This window comes from Leptopilina heterotoma, unplaced genomic scaffold, assembly GCF_015476425.1.
Source record: "Leptopilina heterotoma isolate Lh14 unplaced genomic scaffold, ASM1547642v1 Lhet_287, whole genome shotgun sequence".
Classification (NCBI taxonomy): Eukaryota; Metazoa; Arthropoda; class Insecta; order Hymenoptera; family Figitidae; genus Leptopilina; species Leptopilina heterotoma.
Window position 1 is genome coordinate 683,720 of NW_025110994.1, and position 25,808 is coordinate 709,527.

At 25.9% G+C, this 25,808-nt stretch overlaps 1 protein-coding gene across 1 annotated transcript in view; it reads right to left on the reverse strand.

The window, feature by feature from the left end:
• Positions 1–4,308: 4,308 nt before the first annotated feature.
• LOC122504274 overlaps positions 4,309–25,808 on the reverse strand; it is a 39,259-nt gene continuing 17,759 nt past the window's right edge. Inside the window, exons 3-7 of the mRNA XM_043615305.1 lie at positions 25,018–25,178; positions 13,823–13,870; positions 13,451–13,505; positions 8,040–8,458; positions 4,309–4,913 (exon numbers count right to left, since the gene is read on the reverse strand). Of these exons, the coding sequence (XP_043471240.1) occupies positions 4,695–4,913; positions 8,040–8,458; positions 13,451–13,505; positions 13,823–13,870; positions 25,018–25,178 (902 nt within the window). The 3' untranslated portion in view covers positions 4,309–4,694. The remainder of the gene's footprint in view (positions 4,914–8,039; positions 8,459–13,450; positions 13,506–13,822; positions 13,871–25,017; positions 25,179–25,808) is intronic.

Genomic DNA, 25,808 nt, shown 5'->3' on the forward strand with positions numbered 1-25,808 from the left:
TTTATTTAAATTAAGTTAAAATTTTTTTTTTTACTTTTTTTTTACTTAAAAATTATTTAAATTTTCAATTTTTTTTTCTTTTTTGTAATTTTTATTATTACTTTTTATTATTTTTTAATTTTTTTATTATACAGACATTACTGTTATTAATTCTACATTTTTGTTTTGAAGTATTAGCATTTTTTTCTTTGTGCGAATTATATTTACTTTTTTTAGATATAATAAAAAAGAAGTAACAAACTTTTTTCATTTCAAGAATTTTTGCCCTATTTTGAAAAGTCTTATCGAAAGGCAAAAAAAAAAAATTAGTCGACGAGTTCAGCATGAAAATTTACCACTAAAAGACGATTCTTCGAAAGATAAAAGTAGAATAGAAGTTTTATTTGAACAGGTCGGGTTTTACATAATTCAACATGAACAGAAACTTTTCGAAATGTGTCCAATTTCACATTCTATATATTGTGTTAAATTGTCTTTAATTAATTTTACTTTTAAATAAATATTTAAATTTTTTTATACATAAACTTATTTTTTACTTTACTTATTTTACTTTTTTTTTATTTTTCAGAATGTTTTTAATCAGATTACTTATTTTTATGTATTATTTTTATTACTATAATAGTATATTATTTTTTATTTTAAAATCGTCGAGAATATTAATTTGAAATAAAGAAAAAAAAATTGTCGAACAAAAATTTCCAATAATTTATGTAAATTTGCCCTCGTCAACTCTGTAATAAATTATAAATGTATATATGTAGTTTCTCAAAAAGTTTAATTGCTCTCGTTTTTAACAGCCAACGTCGCATTAAATATCAATTTATCAGAGGGCACCTAAAGTTGTTCGATTTATCACAAACCAGATGCTGAATCTCCATCTTTCGAAAAGCCACACTTTCATCCTGATTTCAAATACCTTTCGAGTGACGAAAATCTTTGTATTTAGTCAAAATTATTACTTACATACTAATTTAATAAAAAAAAAATGAATAAATAAAAGAATAAATAAATAAATGGATAAATTAATTAATTAATTAATTAATTAATTTTTAATTTTTTCAATTTATTTATTTATTTATATATTTATTTATTTATTAATTAATTAATTAATTTAATAATTAATTAATTTATTTATTTATTAATAATTTGATTAATTAATTAATTAATTATTAAATAAATTAATAAATGAATAAATAAATGAATAAATAAATTAATAAATAAATAAAAAAATAAATAAATGAAAAAATAAAAAAGCAAAAGAGTAGGAAGTGAACATTCAAATCTACACAAAATTGAATGTTAGGAAACATTTACAGTATTCACTAAATTTAATTATACTCCTTTATAGAAGATAATCCTAGAAAGTGACACAATAATTACAAGTTAACAATCTCTTTAATGTGGGAATAATCTACTAAAAAATTTTCCACGATTATCGCGCGGCTGCTCAATAAAAAGGAAAATAGCCCTATAAAATAAATGCAGCCTCTTAGAAAAAGCCTCTCGAAAATAAAGTGTACCATTTCAGAATAGTTTAGTTTTTTAATAGTTTAATTTTCCGAACAATAAAATGTTTTTATCGAAAAATAAAATTTCTTTTATTTCCCTAAAAGCTCAGTGGAAAAATAAATTGTCCAATTATTAAAATTGACACGCTGAGAAGAAATTATTTTTGAATCAAAAAATTAGTAACTAACCAAAAAAAATATTTTTTTTAATTAAACATATTTTATAATTCAATTAAACGTATAATTTTTATTGAATCAAACTTCTTATGTGTTGAATAAAAATTATTAAGTTTAATTCAAAAATAATTTTTCATTGACTGTATAATAAATTCGTGGTAATAAAATTACCACGAATTAATTAATAATTCAAAATCTTCTAAAATTAGTTAAATTTGTCAATATATATTTAATTAATTATTGAAATAATAAATTTAGAGAGGAATTTTAGTTAAAAACACTAAAAAATTGAATTTTCAAAAAGTTACAAATAATTGCAGAAATTCAATTATATTTATAAATAGTAAAATTCTTATTACAAAATTCAATTATAATCAATTCAATTATGTTCATTCAATTATGTTCAAAATTTACAAAAAATCTTGACTAAATACCAATTATTATCTTTATAAATAAAAAATTCTTTTTTAAAATTCAAATATTTTCAAAATTTTTAATAAAATTCTTCTCAAAATTTTAATTATTTTCAAAAAATTTCCTTATTTCAATGATTTTTAATATCTACAAATTTCATAAGATTACCCAAAAGAATTCAGTTAATTGAAAACAATTTTAATAAAATTGTACGCAAACATTTAATTATTTTCATAAATAATAAAAATTTCAGAGGAATTCACATATTTACAAATTTTTTGTTTCTTCTCAATAATTCAATTATTTTCAGAAATAATAAAAATCATCGCAGAATTTCAATTATTTTTAATACAATTTTAGTCGAATTCCTTGAAAAAAAATCTCTACAAAATTCCAATTATTACCTTTATAAATAAATTCATTTTCAAAATTCAATTATTTTCAATAATTTTAATAAAATTCTTGTCAAAATTTCAATGATTTTCAATATCTACTATTTTAATAAAATTACACAAGAGAATTTAATTATTTAAAAACAATTTTAATAAAATTGTAGGCAAACATTTAATTATTTTCAAAAAAATAATAAAAATTTCACAGGAATTCAAATATTTACAAATTTTTTATAACTTTCTTCTCAACAATTTAATTATTTTCAGGAATAATAGAACTATTCTAAAAAATTTTATTAAAATTCGTCAAAAGTATTCAATTATTTAAAAATTTGTTAAATTTTTTCTCAAAATTCAATTAAAGTTGTTTCGAAAATAATTGAATTTCTTTAAAGAATTTAATTATTTTTTGATAATAATTGAATTCTTTCAATTTTTTTGACGAATATATATAAAAATTGCATTGAAAGTAATTTAATTTTTAATTATAGAATTTTTTAAAAATATTTTGAGAATAATTGAATTATTTTTTAATAATTTTAAATTCTTGTTGAAATTGAATTTAATAATAATAATTTAATTCCTGCAAAGAATTTTAGTATTTATAAAAATAGTTGAATTGTTTCGAATAATTTATTAAAATTTTAGGAAATAATTGAAATTTTTCGAAATGTGTTAAAATTTTTTAAAAAAATTGAATTCTTCCGAGGAATTCAATTAAAATTGTTTTTTAAAAAAAATTGAATTTTTGTAAAGATTTTATTATTTAGAAAAATAATTGGATTGTTTAGAAGGATTTATTAAAATTTTATAAAATAATAGAATTCTTTAGTGAAATTTCATTCAAATTTTTGAAAATATGAACAGTAATAAACAATTTTGTAGTTAATAAGTGAATTTTTTTAATTTTGATTATAAAATTATTTAAAAAATGTTTAATTAAATATAAAAAATTTTGTAATTTGCTTAAAATTTGTAACATTTGCTTGTTTGGTAATAAAAATTAGAATTTCAAAAATTGACAATTGACAGAAAGAAATTGTGTATTGAAAAAAGAAAAAAAACATCAAAAGAAGAAAATTGTTTAGAAACAGATTCAAAAAGGACAAGAAATAAAAAAGTTAATTTCATTTATAACTTTTGGAGTTTCATAAGTTATTTTCTTGGGGGAAATATTATTATACTTCAACTTGATTCGCACGTGCTTTCTAAAACAATATTCGCACAAAGCTCAGTTCTCAGAAATAGCCATTTCTTCCAGCAGTAGTAGTGATAAATAACATTTTCCAGTTCCAAGCGTGCAAAATAATTTCATTTCTCTTGATGAAAACTGTATATACAGTATTATAAGTATATGTATATTACCAGTTCTCCTTTTTACCCTCTATTAAACCATCTTCTCACTAAACAACAAATTTCATTCCACTTCAGGTGGTAAATTTAATGAGCATCCGTATACAGATAATATTTCTCTTTTTTGCAACTTTCCTTCTTTTTTTTCCTTCTACAAAAGTTTGTAAAGTAAATTATAAAATTAGTCTCTGCAATAAGAAAGAATTTATTTCTTATCCTCTTCACTTCGAATTATTAGGGGAGAAAGGAATTTTTCTTTCTTTCTTTATTATAATCTTAATTTATTTTATTTTAATTTATTTTAATTTATTTTATTTTAATTTATTTTAATTTATTTTAATTTATTTTAATTTAATTAAATTACAATTTTTTTTATTAATTTTTATTTTATTTTTTTATTGTACTTTTATTTAATAAATACTTCAATTTCATATTCTATACAAAATAAAATTACTATCTATGGCATTTATTTACAAACTTATATCGAATAAAAAATTTTCTGATTTTCCGAAAAAAAACACAAGATTGAAATCAAAAAATTTGAAAAAGTTCTGATAAATTGATTTTACATTAAGGTTCTTCTTCAGAGAGAGGATTTTATGAAGAAAAACATATTTGACTTTTCTAAAAGAGAACACCTTGAAACTTTTTTTTCCTCTCTTTTTTTTTTGATGAAATTAGACAGAAATTGGTGACTGAAATATACTGAAAAAAAGGAGACGATGAAAGTTTTTCTTCTTCTTATTTCAAAGTTTGTCTTTTAGGCGAAAAAGGACGAAAAGTTTATGGAGAAGTTTCTTCTTGATTGCGAAACCGTGGTTGGATTTTAGTTTTGTAATCAATTTTCTTCTCATGGAACACATGGCAACTGTTCGTAATTCAGGCACATTCCCACATAGTCCTCAAGCGATGTTCCCGAATTTTCGCCAGGACCAAATGCCACTCTTATATGAAATGGTGAAGCAGAAGTTTCCACTCGACAATTTCCATCCTGATCGAATTCACCCGGACGACATAATGATGTGCCACAATGTTCAAGATCACAGAATCCCGATCCACTATTTCCAGGCTGAAATGAAAAAAATTTTTTTTTTAACTTTTGGAAAAAATTTTGATAATCAAGTTTATTTTGCTAGGAGGAATAGAAAATTAGAATTTCTATCTAATTATTATGATTTTTGTTCAGAAATTGCGAAATTAATCGAAAATTGCACCCCGGGGGCCCGAATGAGTAGATACGGACCTGTGAGCTTATACGTTATGGACTGGGAGGCGTGGCCCAGAGTCGACGCTACCTGAGACGCACGGCCCCTCCCACTCGACGCTATGCGAGGTTTCACTGTAATTTTAACGTCTATTTATTTATTTACTTATTTATTTTGTTTATAAACAAGAATTTCAGATTATTGATGTAAAAAAATTAATATTACTTGCTTAGGCGAAGACTATAAAATAAATAAAAATTAAAAAATAAATATTCGTCCGCCTTAAAATTAATTTCTTTATTAAATAAACTAAGTTAATAATTTGAGTTAAATTGTACCGTCTTTTACAAAATTTTTACAAAATTTTTACAAAATTTTTCCAAAAAATAAGCCTCTTTTATATAAGTAAACTATTTTCAAAATTCAAGTTAAATAACTGCCTGCGGTGAAAAAAATGTCGAAAAGTAATAATCGCTTTTACCTAAAAGACTTTCGATTATAATCAGTTTTATAGATTAATTAATTCAACTAGAAATCCCACTATCATTAAAAATTCTTATCTTTAAATGAATAAAAAATTTTCGAAGATAAATTACACTGACAGTTATTTGAAAATTTATTGTCCCTAATTAATCTACATTAGCCCAACAGACAAGATAATCTGTACCTACAAATATCAATAACGTTCTATAGCTGATATTAAATAACGCTTTTTTTATTCCTCGGTCATAAAACAAGATTAAATTTCAGAAAAAAACAATATAGTTATTAAATTTCAATAAAAGAAAATTTTTAAAAAAATTTCACCTTTTTATTATATTCAAAAATTAAGATAAAAAAAAAGATTCGAGAAAAAGATTTAATATAAGGATTTATTCCCATACTGTCAATTGAGGATAAGCTTTCAACCCTAAAGCTACTTTAATAATCTCATTAGGAATAATTAACAACGGAACAAAACTCTTAACTGTAATTATTCCTTTAATCACAATCGCGACATAAATTGCATAACGTAAAATATTTTTACTGTTGTCACATCAAATTACTTCGCGTAAAGCTATAATTATTTTTTTCATTTTAATGAAAGGAGAGAGAGATGGGAATTTTTTATATCACTTTTCAACTCTTCTAAAAAAATTTTCCAGAAGCTTTATAATGACATTATATAAGAGCGAAATTTTTTTTTCGAAAAAGAAAAAAAAATGTAAAATATTTTTTAAGCTTTCTTTAACGATAAAATACTTTTTTTATTCACAAAGTTTAATGTTTTTTTTTCAGAGAAAGTTAAGTATATAACTTTTTTGTTAGTTTCTTTTTTGAACAAAAATCTCCACTTGAAAACTCGATTAATTAAAAAAAATAATTTTTTTTTCCTCCACTTTATTTTTTCTGTCTTTATCTATTAATGAGAATAATTAATTAATTCATTCATTAATTAATTAAAAATTCAATTATTAACTAATTTATTAATTATTTATTCTTGTTCATTAATTTAAAAAATTTTAATAAAAATCTTCCCATGCATTCAATTATTTTTATAAATAATAATATTCATCGAAATAATTCAATTATATTTATAAATAGTACATTCTTTTGCAAAAATTCTATTATTTTTAAACAAAATTTTAATAAGATTTCATGAACTAATTTTCTGAAATTTTAATAAATCCTTCGAAACAATTCAATTTTCTTTATAAATAATAAAATTCTTTGCTAAAATTCAATTATTTTTACTACAATTTTGATAACATTTCATGAAAGATATCAACTTTATAAAAATTTTTAATAATATTTTTCAAAAAAATTCAATTACTCAAAAAAATTTTAATAACTCCTTCAAAACAATTCAATTACAATTATAAAAAGTAAAATTCTTTGCAAAAATTCAATTATTTTTTATTTTTAATAATATATTTTTAAAAAAAATTAGATTACCTATTTCCTAAAATTTTAATAAATCTTTCAAAACAGTTCAATTATATTTATAAATAATTAAATTCTTCGCAAAAATTCAATTATTTAAAAAAAAAATTTCCCGAAAGAATTCAATTTTTTTCTTAGTTTGTTATAAAATTTTTCAAAAAAATTTAATTATTTTCTAAAATTTTAATAAAATTCTATAAATAAATGTTTAATTTCAATTATTAAATTTCAATTATTTATATTAATTTTATTTTAAGAACTTAAGTGTGACAATTGAAAATTGTTTAAATAAATTTTTGATAGACAGCGTCCCCACCCGCCCGTATCAGAAAAACGAAAATTGGAAAAAAAGTTCAAAAAAAATTCATAACTTGAATAATTTTTGACCAATTTTTTGTTTCTTGGTCACAAATTGAAGGGAGATAATTGGTCCTTAAAATGTAACAATTAAAAGTTGTTTAAATAAATTTTTGATAGCCAGCGTTAGGTGTTAAAATAACACTAAAATGGATTAAAATAACACTAAATTGGATTATTTTAATCCTTTTTGGTGTTACTTTAATACCTAACGATTTACCGTGCTGTGAACAGATTACCGGAATTCAATGATTATTGGTATAGATTATTAACTATTTATTTATTATTGTAATTAATAATATTAATTTTATAACTAAAATGAACCAATTACTTATCACCATAACTTATAAACTCTTTTCACTTCACTCCGTTTGTGAGAGAATTTTCATGCCATCTAGGCGGCAATTTAAAAAACTTTTGGCCCCAAATTTAATAATATAAAAAATTAATAGAGGCATTTATATTAATAATACTTCATTGCATTTGAATTAGTACATTTTACAAAAAAAATTAGTAGAAATAACTTTTTATGAGTAAACTTTACTAATTCAAAATCAAAAAGTCAGTCACTAATTCAAATTAGTAAACATGTTTACTAATTCAAATTTAGAGAGTAAAAAAATTAATTGTGCAAATTTCTAACACAAAAAATAATACAGAAAATAATATAGAAAGTAGTAAAGAAAATATAAAATTAAACAAACAAATACCGTAATAAATTCTTCAAAGTCACATGGAATGAGAATTCTATTACTGCAACGTTGAATTGTGGTTTCTGGTCCAGTGCCAGAGCCCTCGACATCCATGTTTCCGGATGTTTCGTTCCGCCTAAACCTCGGGGGTCCAATTCGAAATGAATCGGATGTACATGGTGCGTAGGAAATGCTGCACATACCAATTTTCTGCTTAATGCAAATCAAATAATCTTGAGAGGCAAGAAATCTTCCATTTGGCAGATAATTGAGGGTCTTCAGTATTCCATTTATATTCTCAAAATATTGAAGGCATCCAGCTGGGGCACGTTGTGCAAACGGAAGTTGAACAATTCGCATCTCCCACATCCGTGCTTGAAGTCCACGCGGCAGCCGGAAGTCAATGGACATTGTCCCATCGCTTATGTCAGTGTAAACTAGAAAACAGAAATACAATCCACCATTCTATCTGTCCATCTATATACATACATATACAAGTGTACAAACAGAAGACAACGATCAATCAAATTTGAATTCATCACTGTAACCGCACTAGAGCTTCATCAACTGAATTTACAATTAAGTATATAAGCAGAAATTATACACGCATTCATTATTCACCTATTTTTCAAATAATCAATCAAAGTAAATCTCATGAAATACACTCTAGAAATTGGAAAAAATCACTCAGTGATTTAAAATAATCTCTAAACATTACGATTGACTAAAATGCGAGCTAAAATGGGTAAAGAATAAAAATAACTAAAAAATAACTATCAAACATAAATTTTTTAAAATCTTGACTGACTTTTTGCTTCGACAATCTGTAAAAAGTGACTACAATCTTTACTGTAGAAAGAAAAAGTGTGACTAAGGTCAGAAAAAAATTACGAAAAATTTATAGTAAAAAATTACGAATCGAAGTAGAAAATTGTTAATCACAAATAGAAAATCCCTAATATTTAGTAGAAAATGACAAATTTTTAGTAGAAAATTACTAACTTTATAATTATTAGTAGAAAATTATGAATAACTAGTATATAATTACGATTGACTGAAATTGTTAAAAATAACTTAAAAAAGGTATAAAATATAAATTTTTTGAAATCTTGACTGACTTTTTGCTTCGACAATCAGTAAAAAGTGACTACAATCATTCCTGTAGAAAGAAAAAATGTGACTAAGGTCAGAAAAAAATTTCTGACCGTAGTAAAAAATTACGAATCGTAAGTAGAAAATTACTAATCACAAATAGAAAATTCCTAATATTTAGTAGAAATTTACTTATTTTCAGTAGAAAACTACTAATTTTTAGTAGAACATTACTAATGATTAGTAGAAAATTAGGAATAACTAGTAAATAATTACTAATATTAAGTAGCAAATTACTAATCACTAGTGAAAAATTACTAATCGTTATTCGAAAATTAATAATTGTTAGTAGAAAATTGCAAATCAATATTCGAAAATTACTAATCACTAGTGGAAAATTACTAACAGATCGTTAAAAATGACTAATGATTAGTGAAAAATATGAGCAATTTTAGACAACTTATAAGTAATTTTGTACTAACGGTTAGTAATTTTTACTAGTGATTAGAAAATTACAATTTTTAGTATAAAATTTCTAATAGTGGAAGAATAGTATTAGTTAGTAGAAAATTACTAATCACTATTCGACAATTTCTAATATTTGGTAGAAAAGTCCTAAAACTTAGTAGAAAATTACTAATCGACAGTAGAAAATTAAGAATAACTAGAATATAATTACTAATATTTAGTAGAAAATTACTAATCACTAGTTGAAAATTATTAATCGTTAATAGAAGATTACTAATCACTAGTAAAAAAATACGATTAACTTTTGGAAAATTAGTAATGATTAGTGAAAAATATGAGCAATTTTAGACAACTTATAAGTAATTTTGTACTAACGGTTAGTAATTTTTCACTAGTTATTAGAAAATTACAAATATTTTTTAGTAGAGAATTTCTACTAGTGGAAAAATAATATTGGTCAGTAGAAAATTACTAATCACTTTTCGACAATTACTAATATTTAGTAGAAAATTACTAATGGTTAGTAGAAAAGACCTAAAATTTAGTAGAACATTACTATAATTGATAGTAGAAAATTAAGAATAACTAGAATATAATTACTAATATTTAGTAGCTAATTACTAATCACTAGTTGAAAATTATTAATCGTTAATAGAAGATTACTAATCACTAGTGAAAAATTACGATTGATTTTTGGGAAATTACTAATTGTTAATAGAAAATTCTTAATTACTATTCTAAAATTACTAATCACTAGTGAAAAAAATACGATTTACGAATGAAAATTACTAAACGTTAGCAGAAAATTATTGATTCTTCGTAGAAAATTACTAATAGATACTTGACAATTACTTATGACTAGTGGAAAGAAGAGTAATTTTCTACTAACGAAAATTACTTATTGTTAGTAGAAAATTGCTAATCAGCATTCGAAAATTACTAATCACTAGTGGAAAATTATTAACAGATAGTTAAAAATTACTAATGGTTAGTAGAAAAATTACTAATGACTAGTCATTAGTAATTTCCAACTAGTGATTAGAAAATTACCAATATTTAGTAAGAAAAGTAGTGGAAAATTTCTAATCGTTAGTAGAAAATTACTTTTAGTTAGTAGAAAGCTACTAATATTTAGTACAAAATTACAAATAGTTAATTGTAAGTTACTAATCACTAGTGGAAAATTATTAATCACTAGAGAAAAATTACGATTTATTAGGGGAAAATTATTAATCATTAGTAGAAAATTACTAATCACTATTAGAAGATTATTAATCGTTAATAGAAGATTACTAATCACTAGTAAAAAATTACGATTCACGAATAGAAAATTACTAAACGCAAGCAGAAAATTATTAATTGTTAGTAAAAAATTACTAATCACTAGTGGAAAATTACTAATAGGTACTTGAAAATTACTAATTACTAGTGGAAAATAAGAGTAATTTTCGACTAGATATAATTTTCTACTAATGATTAGAAATTTTCTACTAGTGATTAGAAAATTACTAACATTTAGTAAAAAAAGAATTATGTTTCTCTAGTGGAAAATTTCTAATCGTTAGTAGAAAATTATTTCCAATTAGCAGAAAGCTACTAATATTTAGTACAAAATTACAAATAGTTCGTTGAAATATTACTAATCACTAGTGGAAAATTATTAATCACTAGAAAAAAATTACGAATTATTAGTGGACAATTACTAATGGTTAGTAGAAAATTACTAATTACTTGTGGAAAATTGCTAATTACTAATGAAAAATTACTAATGGTTAGTAGAAAATTACTAATCACTTGTGGAAAATTACTAATTGTTAGTATAAGATTACTAATTACTATTAGATAATTACTAACCACTTGTGGAAAATTACTAATCATTAGTGGAGAACAATGATTAGTAGAAAATTACTAATTACTATTCGATAATTACCAACCACTAGGGGAAAATTGCTAATCACTAGTAGAAAATTTGCTAATTGTAAGTAGAAAATTACCAATCAGTTGTGTAAAATTACTAATTATTAGTAATTGACTTAGTTAACAAAATTATTAGTTATTTCGCCATTGGAAATTATTAAGTAAATTTTACTAATAAAATTATTTAATATTTCTACTCTATATTTAATTTTTTCTTTTAATTTTTAGTAAAAATATTACTATTTATAACAGTGAGTAATTTTTGACAATCAAAGTAGTTATTATTAATTAATTTAAATTTAGGAGTAGAAATTTAAGAAATAGAACAAGTAAAAATTTTCACGATTAGTAACATTCGACTAAATTTATACTAAGAGAACATTTTCAACCACTGAAATAAATTTAAATTTAATTTCAATCGATTGAGCGCAACTAGCAAACTTATTTCAATTTTAATAGATTATTTTCAACAGAAACGAAAATATTTTGTAAAATTTCCAATTAAATAAAACAAACAACAATTACCCTTACTTTTTTTAACTTTGAAAAAAAAACCAACCATGAGAATTTTTCTCTAGTAAAAATTTTCTAAGTAAAAATTATTTTACATACGTAAATTTCACGTGGAAAAAAGCTGTTTGTAAAATTAATGGAAATAAGAAATGTCTCTTATGTTTATTTTTCTTGAAACGTCGTGATATTACTCTCTCTTCGCAACGCTCGTCCCTTTATTACCTGCCTTTACGGTTTTCTTACTTTCGTGATTAGTTGCTTCCTGCATTTCATTGCAGTTTTTTTGCAAAAAAAAAAATAACAGGAAAAAAATAGAAAAAAACTCTTTCATTTGTTACATCCACTATTTGCATACACTTTCATCTCATTTTTTATTCTCATTCTAAAGAGAAAATTCATTGCGCCATTAATTTAATATTTAGAAACACAATTTATTATTCACTTATATAAGTAAATGTACCAAGTACCAGTTTTCAAAATTTTGAAAAATTAAAAAAAAAATTGTTTTTTCATTTTTAGAAAACAAATCCTATTTGTGATTTAATTTTTTTCTCTATGAGAAGTGAAATTTTTAAATTCTAGTTTAAAAAATGTCAAGACTAAGTGGTTTCTTAATAAAAATAATAAGAAAAAAAATTCTGTCACGAAAAATATGATGGATTTTAAAAAATTGCATTTAGAAGATAAATATATATTGAAATATTTCCTGTTTTTTCATAGAGGACTTAAATTTTTTTACACAAATGTGTGTATAAATAGTCGAGTGAGTTTTCGGTTTGTGAATTGGAGTCGGAACTTGTTTGGAGAAAAGTAAATCGTGTCTATGTCCGCATGGATCTAGAAATTTGACGTGTAGTTTCGTGCAAAAGATCAAAGCAGTTGCTAAAGCTTCCTAACTAGTTATGCTGCAGTGACAATCTTGTTAGACGAAAAAGGATAAAGGAAAATTACTCTCCTGGGTACAATCGTATTTGTCTATTACGAACACGGTAATTTTCCTACTTTTATCAATTTTTTCTTCCCTCACGATTCTCTCGTTGACAATTTAATCAGAATTTCAATTTAAAAAAAGAAATTTTACCTTTAATTAGATAATTAATTTAAATTTAGTACCACTAACTAATAAAAATAAAAATTAACTAATTAATTAACTAATTAATTAACTAAAAAATTAACTTAAAAATTAACTAAAAAATTAACTAAAAGATTAACTAAAATATTCATTAATAAAAAAAAAATAACTAATTAAAAATTAACTAAAAAATTAACTAATTAAAATAATTTCGGGAAAATTAAAAAAAAATACATTTGTGAAAACATCCTTATGGGCGTAGAGTGGGGAGTAGTGGGGGGTCAGAGTGCTTCCCCCTCCCGTAATTATGCGGGCGCAATTCGAGTTAAAATTTTTCCAAATTAAATTCTATCAAAAGATTACTTACTATGCTGACCACTGTTCCATCCACACAATTTTAAACTCTTATTTCCACTTTTTATCTGAAATAAAAATCAACTTAAATATTGATATAAAAAAAAAGATGATAAATATTTTATCAAAATTAATTCAATATTTTATCAAAACTAAGCGGATTTAAATATAAAATTAAAAACCTCAATCTTTGTAATATATATTATGCTGGAGAAAAATTTTTAACAAAAAATTTTCAATACGACAAAAGTAGATTACTAACGGATTAACTGACATCTCAATAAAAGATTTTAATTTGAAAATTTAATGTTAATTAAAAATTAATATTACCTACTTTCATTTTATTATACATTATTTTTAAGTAAAGTGAAAAATCCAAATTTACCTCCATCACGTCCTCGTCACAAATACCATTTCTTCTATTAGGTTGCCCCTAGAAACATTTAATTACTTAATAAAATGAATTATATCAAAACTGAAGTATTTGAAATATTTTAGTTACATTTTTTTTTGAGAATTTTCTTTCTTGGTTTTAAAAGGGAATATATTAATTATAAATGCATGCATAGTAAAGCAAGAGCGAATATTTGAGAGAATAAAAAGAGAAATGAAAGCAAATCATTTTAAAATGGAAAAAAAAATTTATAATTAATTATAAGCAAATATTGTTTTTTAATTATTCAAATATTTACATCACTTAATGTGTAAAGCGAAAAATTGCAAATATGGTAAATGAAATTTTATAAATTTATATTTTTATTATTTATTCTCTAAAATTGTTAAAGAATTTATCATTATTATTATCATTATTACTAACATTATTTTTATTATTATTATTATTATTTTATTATTCTTTTTAGTACTAATATTATTAATATATTTTATACAATAAAACATGAGGAAAAATAGTTTTAATTACTTGGTTGTAATTAAGTAATTAGAGGAAGTCCACAATGGCACATTTGTGACCCCTCTGAGAGGTCAAACTTATACGAAAATCCTTTTGTCTTTCATTGCAATTGTTCTCGTGTTTCTCCACTGAAGACGTACCTCTAAAACACTTAAAACAGTTACAGTTCACAATATTCTGAAACAAGTTATATATACAGCAATAACTGTCCAACCTTATATTTCATTTCATTTCCATTAAAGTGTAAAAATAGTTAATAATTAAACGTCTGCTTTGTTTTTGCTCTTTCCTGGAAATTAAAAATTTTTTTCTAATGCAATTGACAACAAACAAAACAAATAATAAAATGAGAAGAATTGCACAAAATGAATTTTGAGAAAAAATATTTCAACACAAAATTAGAAAGTAATATTTAAAAATAATATTATTCTTTACAACTTGTAAGTCTGTTTTTTATATTTTTTAAATTCAAATATTTTTTTTCTGTTTAAATACTTTGTTTAAACAAAATTGTATTTCTGGAGAAAAATTTCGAAAATTGTAAAAATAAATGAATTCTTAACAAGAAATTCAGTAATTTTCAGATGATTAGAATTGTTAAATTTAGAAGAAATTAATTTTTATTTTCGTTTTTACCAAATTTTGATTGTCTGATGGCGTACGGGTGGGGGTGCTACTACTTAAAAATTGAAATAAAATTCTCTATTATTTAGGATTGCGTAGGGCTCAGTCCCTACTAGAACTCTGGTAATTTTCAGATGATTAGAATTATTAAATTTAGAAGAAATAAATTTTTACTTTTGTTTTTACCAAATTTTGATTGTCTGATGGCATACGGGTGGTGGTGCTACTACTAAAAAATTGAAATAAAATTCTCTATTATTTAGGATTGCGTAGGGCTCAGTCCCTACTAGAACTCTGGTAATTTTCAGATGATTAGAATTGTAAAATTTGGAAGAAATAAATTTTTATTTTCGTTTTTAACAAATTTCAATTGTCTGATAGCATTCGGGTGGTGGTGCTACTACTTAAAAATTGAAATAAAATTCTCTATTATTTAGGATTGCGTAGGGCTCAGTCCCTACTAGAACTCTGGTAATTTTCAGATGATTAGAATTATTAAATTTAGAAGAAATAAATTTTTATTTTCGTTTTTAAGAAATTTCAATTGTCTGATAGCATTCGGGTGGTGGTGCTACTACTTAAAAATTCAAATAAAATTCTCTATTATTTAGGATTGCATAGGGCTCAGTCCCTACTAGAACTCTGGTAATTTTCACATGATTAGAATTATTAAATTTAGAAGAAATAAATTTTTATTTTCGTTTTTAAGAAATTTCAATTGTCTGATAGCATTCGGGTGGTGGTGCTACTACTTAAAAATTGACATAAAATTCTCTATTATTTAGGATTGCATAGGGCTCAGTCCCTACTAGAACTCTGGTAATTTTCAGATGATTAGAATTATTAAATTCGGAAGAAATTAATTTTTATTTTCGTTTTTACCAAATTTTGATTGTCTGATGGCGTACGGGTGGACCTGCTACTACTAAAAAATTGAAATAAAATTCTCTATTATTCAGGATTGCATAGGGCTCAGTCCCTACTAGAACTCTGGTAATTTTCAGATGATTAGAATTATTAAATTTAGAAGAAATAAATTTTTATTTTCGTTTTTAACAAATTTCAATTGTCTGATAGCATTCGGGTGGTGGTGCTACTACTTAAAAATTGAAATAAAATTCTCTATTACTTAGGATTGCATAGGGCTCAGTCCCTACTAGAACTCTGGTAATTTTCAGATGATTAGAATTATTAAATTCGGAAGAAATTAATTTTTATTTTCGTTTTTAACAAATTTCAATTGTCTGATAGCATTCGGGTGGTGGTGCTACTACTTAAAAATTGAAATAAAATTCTCTATTATTTAGGATTGCGTAGGGCTCAGTCCCTACTAGAACTCTGGTAATTTTCAGATGATTAGAATTATTAAATTTAGAAGAAATAAATTTTTATTTTCGTTTTTAACAAATTTCAATTGTCTGATAGCATTCGGGTGGTGGTGCTACTACTAAAAAATTGAAATAAAATACTCTATTATTGAGGATTGCGTAGGGCTCAGTCCCTACTAGAACTCTGGTAATTTTCACATGATTAGAATTATTAAATTCGGAAGAAATTAATTTTTATTTTCGTTTTTAACAAATTTCAATTGTCTGATAGCATTCGGGTGGTGGTGCTACTACTTAAAAATTGAAATAAAATTCTCTATTATTTAGGATTGCGTAGGGCTCAGTCCCTACTAGAACTCTGGTAATTTTTAGATGATTAGAATTATTAAATTTGGAAGAAATAAATTTTTATTTTCGTTTTTACCAAATTTTGATTGTCTGATGGCGTACGGGTGGACCTGCTACTACTAAAAAATTGAAATAAAATTCTCTATTATTGAGGATTGCGTAGGGCTCAGTCCCTACTAGACCTCTGGTAATTTTCAGATGATTAGAATTATTAAATTTAGAAGAAATAAATTTTTATTTTCGTTTTTAACAAATTTCAATTGTCTGATAGCATTCGGGTGGTGGTGCTACTACTTAAAAATTCAAATAAAATTCTCTATTATTTAGGATTGCGTAGGGCTCAGTCCCTACTAGAACTCTGGTAATTTTCAGATGATTAGAATTATTAAATTCGGAAGAAATTAATTTTTATTTTCGTTTTTACCAAATTTTGATTGTCTGATGGCGTACGGGTGGACCTGCTACTACTAAAAAATTGAAATAAAATTCTCTATTATTCAGGATTGCATAGGGCTCAGTCCCTACTTGGACTCTGGTAATTTTCAGATGATTAGAATTAATAAATTTGAAAGAAATAAAATTTTATTTTCGTTTTTACAAAATTTTGATTGTCTGATGGCGTACGGGTGGACCTGCTACTACTAAAAAATTGAAATAAAATTCTCTATTATCGAGGATTGCGTAGGACTCAGTCCCTACTAGAACTCTGGTAATTTTCAGATGATTAGAATTATTAAATTTGGAAGAAATAAATTTTTATTTTCGTTTTTACCAAATTTTGATTGTCTGATGGCGTACGGGTGGACCTGCTACTACTTAAAAATTGAAATAAAATTCTCTATTATTTAGGATTGCGTAGGGCTCAGTCCCTACTAGAACTCTGGTAATTTTCAGATGATTAGAATTATTAAATTTGGAAGAAATAAATTTTTATTTTCGTTTTTACCAAATCTTGATTGTCTGATGGCGTACGGGTGGACCTGCTACTACTAAAAAATTGAAATAAAATTCTCTATCATTCAGGATTGCGTAAAGCTCAGTCCCTAGTAGAACTCTGGTAATTTTTAGATAATTAGAATTATTAAATTTGGAAGAAATAAATTTTTATTTTCGTTTTTACCAAATCTTGATTGTCTGATGGCGTACGGGTGGACCTGCTACTACTAAAAAATTGAAATAAAATTCTCTATTATTCAGGATTGCGTAGGGCTCAGTCCCTACTTGTACTCTGGTAATTTTTAGATGATTAGAATTATTAAATTTGGAAGAAATGAATTTCTATTTTCGTTTTTACAAAATTTTGATTGTCTGATGGCGTACGGGTGGACCTGCTACTACTAAAAAAATTAAATAAAATTCTCTATTATTTAGGATTGCGTAGGGCTCAGTCCCTACTTGTACTCTGGTAATTTTTAGATGATTAGAATTATTAAATTTGGAAGAAATGAATTTCTATTTTCGTTTTTACAAAATTTTGATTGTCTGATGGCGTACGGGTGGACCTGCTACTACTAAAAAATTGAAATAAAATTCTCTATTATTTAGGATTGCGTAGGGCTCAGTCCCTACTTGTACTCTGGTAATTTTTAGATGATTAGAATCATTAAATTTGGAAGAAATGAATTTCTATTTTCGTTTTTACAAAATTTTGATTGTCTGATGGCGTACGGGTGGACCTGCTACTACTAAAAAATTGAAATAAAATTCTCTATTATTCAGGATTGCATAGGGCTCAGTCCCTACTTGGACTCTGGTAATTTTCAGATGATTAGAATTAATAAATTTGAAAGAAATAAAATTTTATTTTCGTTTTTACAAAATTTTGATTGTCTGATGGCGTACGGGTGGACCTGCTACTACTAAAAAATTGAAATAAAATTCTCTATTATTCAGGATTGCATAGGGCTCAGTCCCTACTAGAACTCTGGTAATTTTCAGATGATTAGAATTATTAAATTTGGAAGAAATAAATTTTTATTTTCGTTTTTACCAAATTTTGATTGTCTGATGGCGTACGGGTGGACCTGCTACTACTAAAAAATTGAAATAAAATTCTCTATTATTCAGGATTGCGTAAGGCTCAGTCCCTACTTGTACTCTGGTAATTTTTAGATGATTAGTATTATTAAATTTGGAAGAAATAAATTTTTATTTTCGTTTTTACCAAATTTTGATTGTCTGATGGCGTACGGGTGGACCTGCTACTACTAAAAAATTGAAATAAAATTCTCTATTATTGAGGATTGCGTAGGGCTCAGTCCCTACTAGACCTCTGGTAATTTTCAGATGATTAGAATTATTAAATTTAGAAGAAATAAATTTTTATTTTCGTTTTTACCAAATTTTGATTGTCTGATGGCGTACGGGTGGACCTGCTACTACTAAAAAATTGAAATAAAATTCTCTATTATTGAGGATTGCGTAGGGCTCAGTCCCTACTAGACCTCTGGTAATTTTCAGATGATTAGAATTATTAAATTTAGAAGAAATAAATTTTTATTTTCGTTTTTAACAAATTTCAATTGTCTGATAGCATTCGGGTGGTGGTGCTACTACTTAAAAATTGAAATAAAATTCTCTATTATTTAGGATTGCGTAGGGCTCAGTCCCTACTAGAACTCTGGTAATTTTTAGATGATTAGAATTATTAAATTTGAAAGAAATAAATTTTTATTTTCGTTTTTACCAAATTTTGATTGTCTGATGGCGTACGGGTGGACCTGCTACTACTAAAAAATTGAAATAAAATTCTCTATTATTCAGGATTCCGTAAAGCTCAGTCCCTACTAGGACTCTGGTAATTTTCAGATGATTAGAATTGTAAAATTTGGAAGAAATAAATTTTTATTTTCGTTTTTAACAAATTTCAATTGTCTGATAGCATTCTGGTGGTGGTGCTACTACTTAAAAATTGAAATAAAATTCTCTATTATTTAGGATTGCGTAGGGCTCAGTCCCTACTTGTACTCTGGTAATTTTCAGATGATTAGAATTATTAAATTTGGAAGAAATAAATTTTTATTTTCGTTTTTACCAAATTTTGATTGTCTGATGGCGTACGGGTGGACCTGCTACTACTAAAAAATTGAAATAAAATTCTCTATTATTCAGGATTGCGTAAGGCTCAGTCCCTACTTGTACTCTGGTAATTTTTAGATGATTAGAATTATTAAATTTGAAAGAAATAAATTTTTATTTTCGTTTTTACCAAATTTTGATTGTCTGATGGCGTACGGGTGGACCTGCTACTACTAAAAAATTGAAATAAAATTCTCTATCATTCAGGATTGCGTAAAGCTCAGTCCCTACTAGAACTCTGGTAATTTTTAGATGATTAGAATTGTAAAATTTGGAAGAAATAAATTTTTATTTTCGTTTTTAACAAATTTCAATTGTCTGATAGCATTCGGGTGGACCTGCTACTACTAAAAAATTGAAATAAAATACTCTATTATTGAGGATTGCGTAGGGCTCAGTCTTTACTAGAACTCTGGTAATTTTCAGATGATTAGAATTATTAAATTTAGAAGAAATAAATTTTTATTTTCGTTTTTAACAAATTTCAATTGTCTGATAGCATTCGGGTGGTGGTGCTACTACTTAAAAATTGAAATAAAATTTTCTATTATTTAGGATTGCGTAGGGCTCAGTCCCTACTAGAACTCTGGTAATTTTCACATGATTAGAATTATTAAATTCGGAAGAAATTAATTTTTATTTTCGTTTTTACCAAATTTTGATTGTCTGATGGCGTACGGGTGGACCTGCTACTACTAAAAAATTGAAATAAAATTCTCTATTATTGAGGATTGCGTAGGGCTCAGTCCCTACTAGACCTCTGGTAATTTTTAGATGATTAGAATTATTAAATTTGAAAGAAATAAATTTTTATTTTCGTTTTTACCAAATTTTGATTGTCTGATGGCATACGGGTGGTGGTGCTACTACTTAAAAATTCAAATAAAATTCTCTATTATTTAGGATTGCGTAGGGCTCAGTCCCTACTAGAACTCTGGTAATTTTCAGATGATTAGAATTATTAAATTTGGAAGAAATAAATTTTTATTTTCGTTTTTACCAAATTTTGATTGTCTGATGGCGTACGGGTGGACCTGCTACTACTTAAAAATTGAAATAAAATTCTCTATTATTTAGGATTGCGTAGGGCTCAGTCCCTACTAGAACTCTGGTAATTTTCAGATGATTAGAATTATTAAATTTGGAAGAAATAAATTTTTATTTTCGTTTTTACCAAATCTTGATTGTCTGATGGCGTACGGGTGGACCTGCTACTACTACTACTACTGATTGCGTAAAGCTCAGTCCCTAGTAGAACTCTGGTAATTTTCAGATGATTAGAATTATTAAATTTGGAAGAAATAAATTTTTATTTTCGTTTTTACCAAATCTTGATTGTCTGATGGCGTACGGGTGGACCTGCTACTACTAAAAAATTGAAATAAAATTCTCTATTATTCAGGATTGCGTAGGGCTCAGTCCCTACTTGTACTCTGGTAATTTTTAGATGATTAGAATTATTAAATTTGGAAGAAATGAATTTCTATTTTCGTTTTTACAAAATTTTGATTGTCTGATGGCGTACGGGTGGACCTGCTACTACTAAAAAATTGAAATAAAATTCTCTATTATTCAGGATTGCGTAGGGCTCAGTCCCTACTTGTACTCTGGTAATTTTTAGATGATTAGAATTATTAAATTTGGAAGAAATGAATTTCTATTTTCGTTTTTACAAAATTTTGATTGTCTGATGGCGTACGGGTGGACCTGCTACTACTAAAAAATTGAAATAAAATTCTCTATTATTCAGGATTGCATAGGGCTCAGTCCCTACTAGAACTCTGGTAATTTTCAGATGATTAGAATTATTAAATTTGGAAGAAATAAATTTTTATTTTCGTTTTTACCAAATTTTGATTGTCTGATGGCGTACGGGTGGACCTGCTACTACTAAAAAATTGAAATAAAATTCTCTATTATTCAGGAATGTGTAGGGCTCAGTCCCTACTAGATCTCAGGTAAATTTCAGATGATTACAATTATTAAATTTAGAAGATATAAATTTTTATTTTCGTTTTTACAAAATTTTGATTGTCTGATGGCGTTCGGGTGGGGGTGCTACTACTTAAAAATTGAAATAAAATTCTCTTTTATTCAGGATTGCGTAGGGCTCAGTCCCTACTAGATCTCAGGTAAATTTCAGATGATTACAATTATTAAATTTGGAAGATATAAATTTTTATTTTCGTTTTTACCAAATTTTGATTGTCTGATGGCGTACGGGTGGACCTGCTACTACTTAAAAATTGAAATAAAATTCTCTATTATTCAGGATTGCGTAGGGCTCAGTCCCTACTTGTACTCTGGTAATTTTTAGATGATTAGAATTATTAAATTTGGAAGAAATGAATTTCTATTTTCGTTTTTACCAAATTTTGATTGTCTGATGGCGTACGGGTGGACCTGCTACTACTATAAAATTTATTAAAAAGAAAAAATATGTGTTTCAAATTTAGCATGAAAAAAAAGGAAAAAATTGTTTCTTCATGACGCCCTTATAGGTCTAAGTTTATATACTCTTCTGGAGTGTAAATCCAAAAAAAATGGGCAGAATTGGATAATTAGGGAGAAAGTTAGAGCAATTTAAATTTTGACTATTGAAAAAACACCGATTTTTAAAAAGGTTTTTGCAAAAAAAAGGAATAAAAATTGATGGTAAAAGAAAGTACAGAATAAATAAAATAAAAAGTAGAAAAAATGAAAAAGTAAATAAAAAAGAAAATAAATAAAATAGAATAGTAAATAAATTAGAAAATAAATAACGTAATAAAAATGAGTAAAATAAAGAAGAAATAAAACAAAATATAAATAAAATAATTTTTTAACAACCTGGCAATGATGAATATTACTAAAATTAAAAATTCAAGCACTTATTTATGACGTTTTTTAAAATAATGAATAATAATTTGTGTGGTTTTCGAGGTAAAATTGCATTGGCTCGCTTCCCACCTTGTTACTATGTTGAAAATTCTCCCTCACCCAAAATTGTCTGACCTAAACTCGCTCGAGGCGCACAGACTGTGCAAGTTAAACTTTTCCCATCTTAAAATATAGCACATTTTAAATGTTATCATGGAAGCGAAGCTGCATGCTTTATAATGCTCTTATGAATGTCTTCTTCCTCCTCTTTTTAGTGGCAAAGAAACGATAGACTGTAAAATTGCTCTCTTACTGTAATTTATATGATAACTTACTAACCGCACAATTTGAATATGACTATGATAATGAGCCAAAACTCTTTACAAAAATAAAAAAAAAATTAAACCGCACATGCAAGATGCAATTCAAAATAAATCTTCATTATTACTTTAACAAAAAAAAATTGAAAAATTTACATTTAATTTCAATACTTATTCAAATAAATATAACGTGTGTGACAAATTTAATTTTTTCCTAAGTGAACAATAATTTTCACTGCTTTTTACCAAATTTTTACCGAACCGAAAAAATTAACAATTTTTGAAAAAATAAAAAAAGAATTTAGAAAAAATACCTCCCAATAGTTTTTTATTTTACACTTTTCCCTTTATTTAATTTAAAATATTACGAATAAGAAGGAGCACTTAAAGTAATATTTTAGTGTAGTTTTCTATTTTCCGTATCTTCGCAAGGAAAAATTATATTCTACGTACCCGGGAGGAAGAGATGTGTATATATTTGAATGGAAAATTGAAGAAAAACAAGATATAGGAGATTTTTCTTTTAGAGAAAAAGAGAGAGAGAGGAGAAAATTTGATATACATATATAGCAATGAAATTAGGCTTTGGGGGGTTGGTAATAGCAAATGGTTGACGGATGTGACCTTTGACGTTAACACATGCAAACGAACTTAATAGAGTCTGGAAATGATAGGCTAGGATGCTGTTGCAGGGAACATGCAGTGTATATAACTTTTCGGTTGTCAGAGAGAAACCACCATCGCTAGTAGGTTAACTTAACTTTATTGAACCTATCAAATACCAGCTGCTATTCTACCATCTATTACTAGCCACACTTTAATGTATTATCCCTTTCAATTAAAATTATTCCCCATAATTACTCGTTTCATTTGACAATCAGTCCTAATCAATTTACTACAATTTACTACTGTTTACTACTACTTACTACTACTTACTACAATTTACTACTATTTACTAATATTTACTAGAATGTACTACTATTTACTACAATTTACTACTATTTACTACAATCTACTCCTATCTACTAAAATTTACTACTATCTACTACAATTTACTATTATTTACTACTATTTACTCCTATTTACTATTATTTACTACAATTTACTACTATTTACTACTATTTACTAGAATTTACTACTGTTTACTACTGGGGAAGTCAGTTTACAGGGTTGCCACAAAAATAAATTTTTCTTCCCACGTGAAAAAGTTCCCGGGTAAGTCCCAAGAAAATCCCGTAAATTTCCTGGGAGAGTCCCGAGAATTTCTTGAGAGTGACTACCAGCAATTTCTCGGTCCAATTCCCGAGAACTTTTTCACGTGGGTTATCAATTTTATTATTTTTTATTGACTGAAAACATTCTAGATTGTGACTGAGATGTTGCTGAACAACATCCTAAGAGATAAAAAATTTTTTTGTGACTTTTAAGCACTTTTAAATAAAAGTAACCACCAGCCGCCAACTAGCAGAAGATCAAAATTGTCATAAAAAGAAGTTTAAATTAAATTCTTATCAATTTTATTATTTTTTTTGACTGGAAACATTCTAGATTGTTGCTGGGATGTTGTTGAACAACATCCTGAAAGTTAGAAAATTTTATTGTGACTTTTAAGCACTTTTAAATAAAAGTAACCACAGCCGCCAACTAGCAGAAGATCAAAATTGTAATAAAAAAGTTTAAATTAATTTCTTTCCACGTGAAAAAGTTCCGAGTCTATAATTTTTGTTTAGAAGTAAATATGAAAATAAGTTTCCTAAGCGTCCCTCGCGATGGCGCCACTGCGCACCCGGGAATTTTGAATCCAAACAACGATAAAATCGGTTTAACAATTTTTTTAGTAGTAAATATAAAAGTTCGAGTAATATGGGTTTAATTTTTATTAGTGCCTTTTAGTACAGAAGTATTTTTATTAATTCCCATAGCATTATAGAGTATATAGAACATTATTTACAGAGAAACATTAATTCAATTAATTAATATAGTTAATTATTAATTAGAATATTAATTGTGGAGAAGAAAAGAAAATTATTTTGAGAAGAATACACATTTGGAATTTTACACATTTGGAAAAAAAAATATTTAAAAATATGTCTCTAAGAGGAATATGTCTTACGATGTTAAAATGAAGAAAGTCAATTCTCAGCTGGCTGATTTGCTGCTCTATTTTCTTGATGGTCACTGTACAATTCATAGGCTGATCGATGAGATTCGGGAATCCTGGACTGATAACGTAGGTCAAATTATTCAGCACCTCTCCACCGCAACCAGTCGTGACTTATCGGAAAGAAATAATTAAATAAATATCTCAAATTCAATATTCGATGACCCAAATATTCCCCCCACATCGTGTGTTAATCTACCATCCATGGATGTAACATATAGGTAACTAACGAGTTGTATATATTAAGTATCAGTGTGTGCGTGTATATATATATATATATACGTAAACACATACAGTGTATATATGTGAATTGACAATTTTAGAGAGTGCACTTTGGTCAACGATTGAGGATTCTAAGGCTTCGCAATGGTGCCCCTGTTCAAAATTCAAGTCCCGATAACGAGTTTCCATTCAGTAACTTCCTAGCTTCAGTTGGTCCCTTTATTCAGCCGAGTTCCCTGGGCTGAATGTTTGCACTGGCTTCTCGTATGCGAAACAACTCAGCCCTGTGAAAAATTCAGTAGCTCTATATATCTATCTCCCGTTTTCCCTTATAATACTTCTCCAACAACTTCTCCCTTCGCTGACTGACAATCTTAAAGAGGAACCATAGATCTCTAGAAATTTAAATAATCCCAAAAATAACTATATTACAGGCCTCTTTTTCACCACTTACAAATATTTAGCAACTATTTTCTTTTTAAATATTATTTATTATTTCCTTACACCCTAAAAAAAGAAAA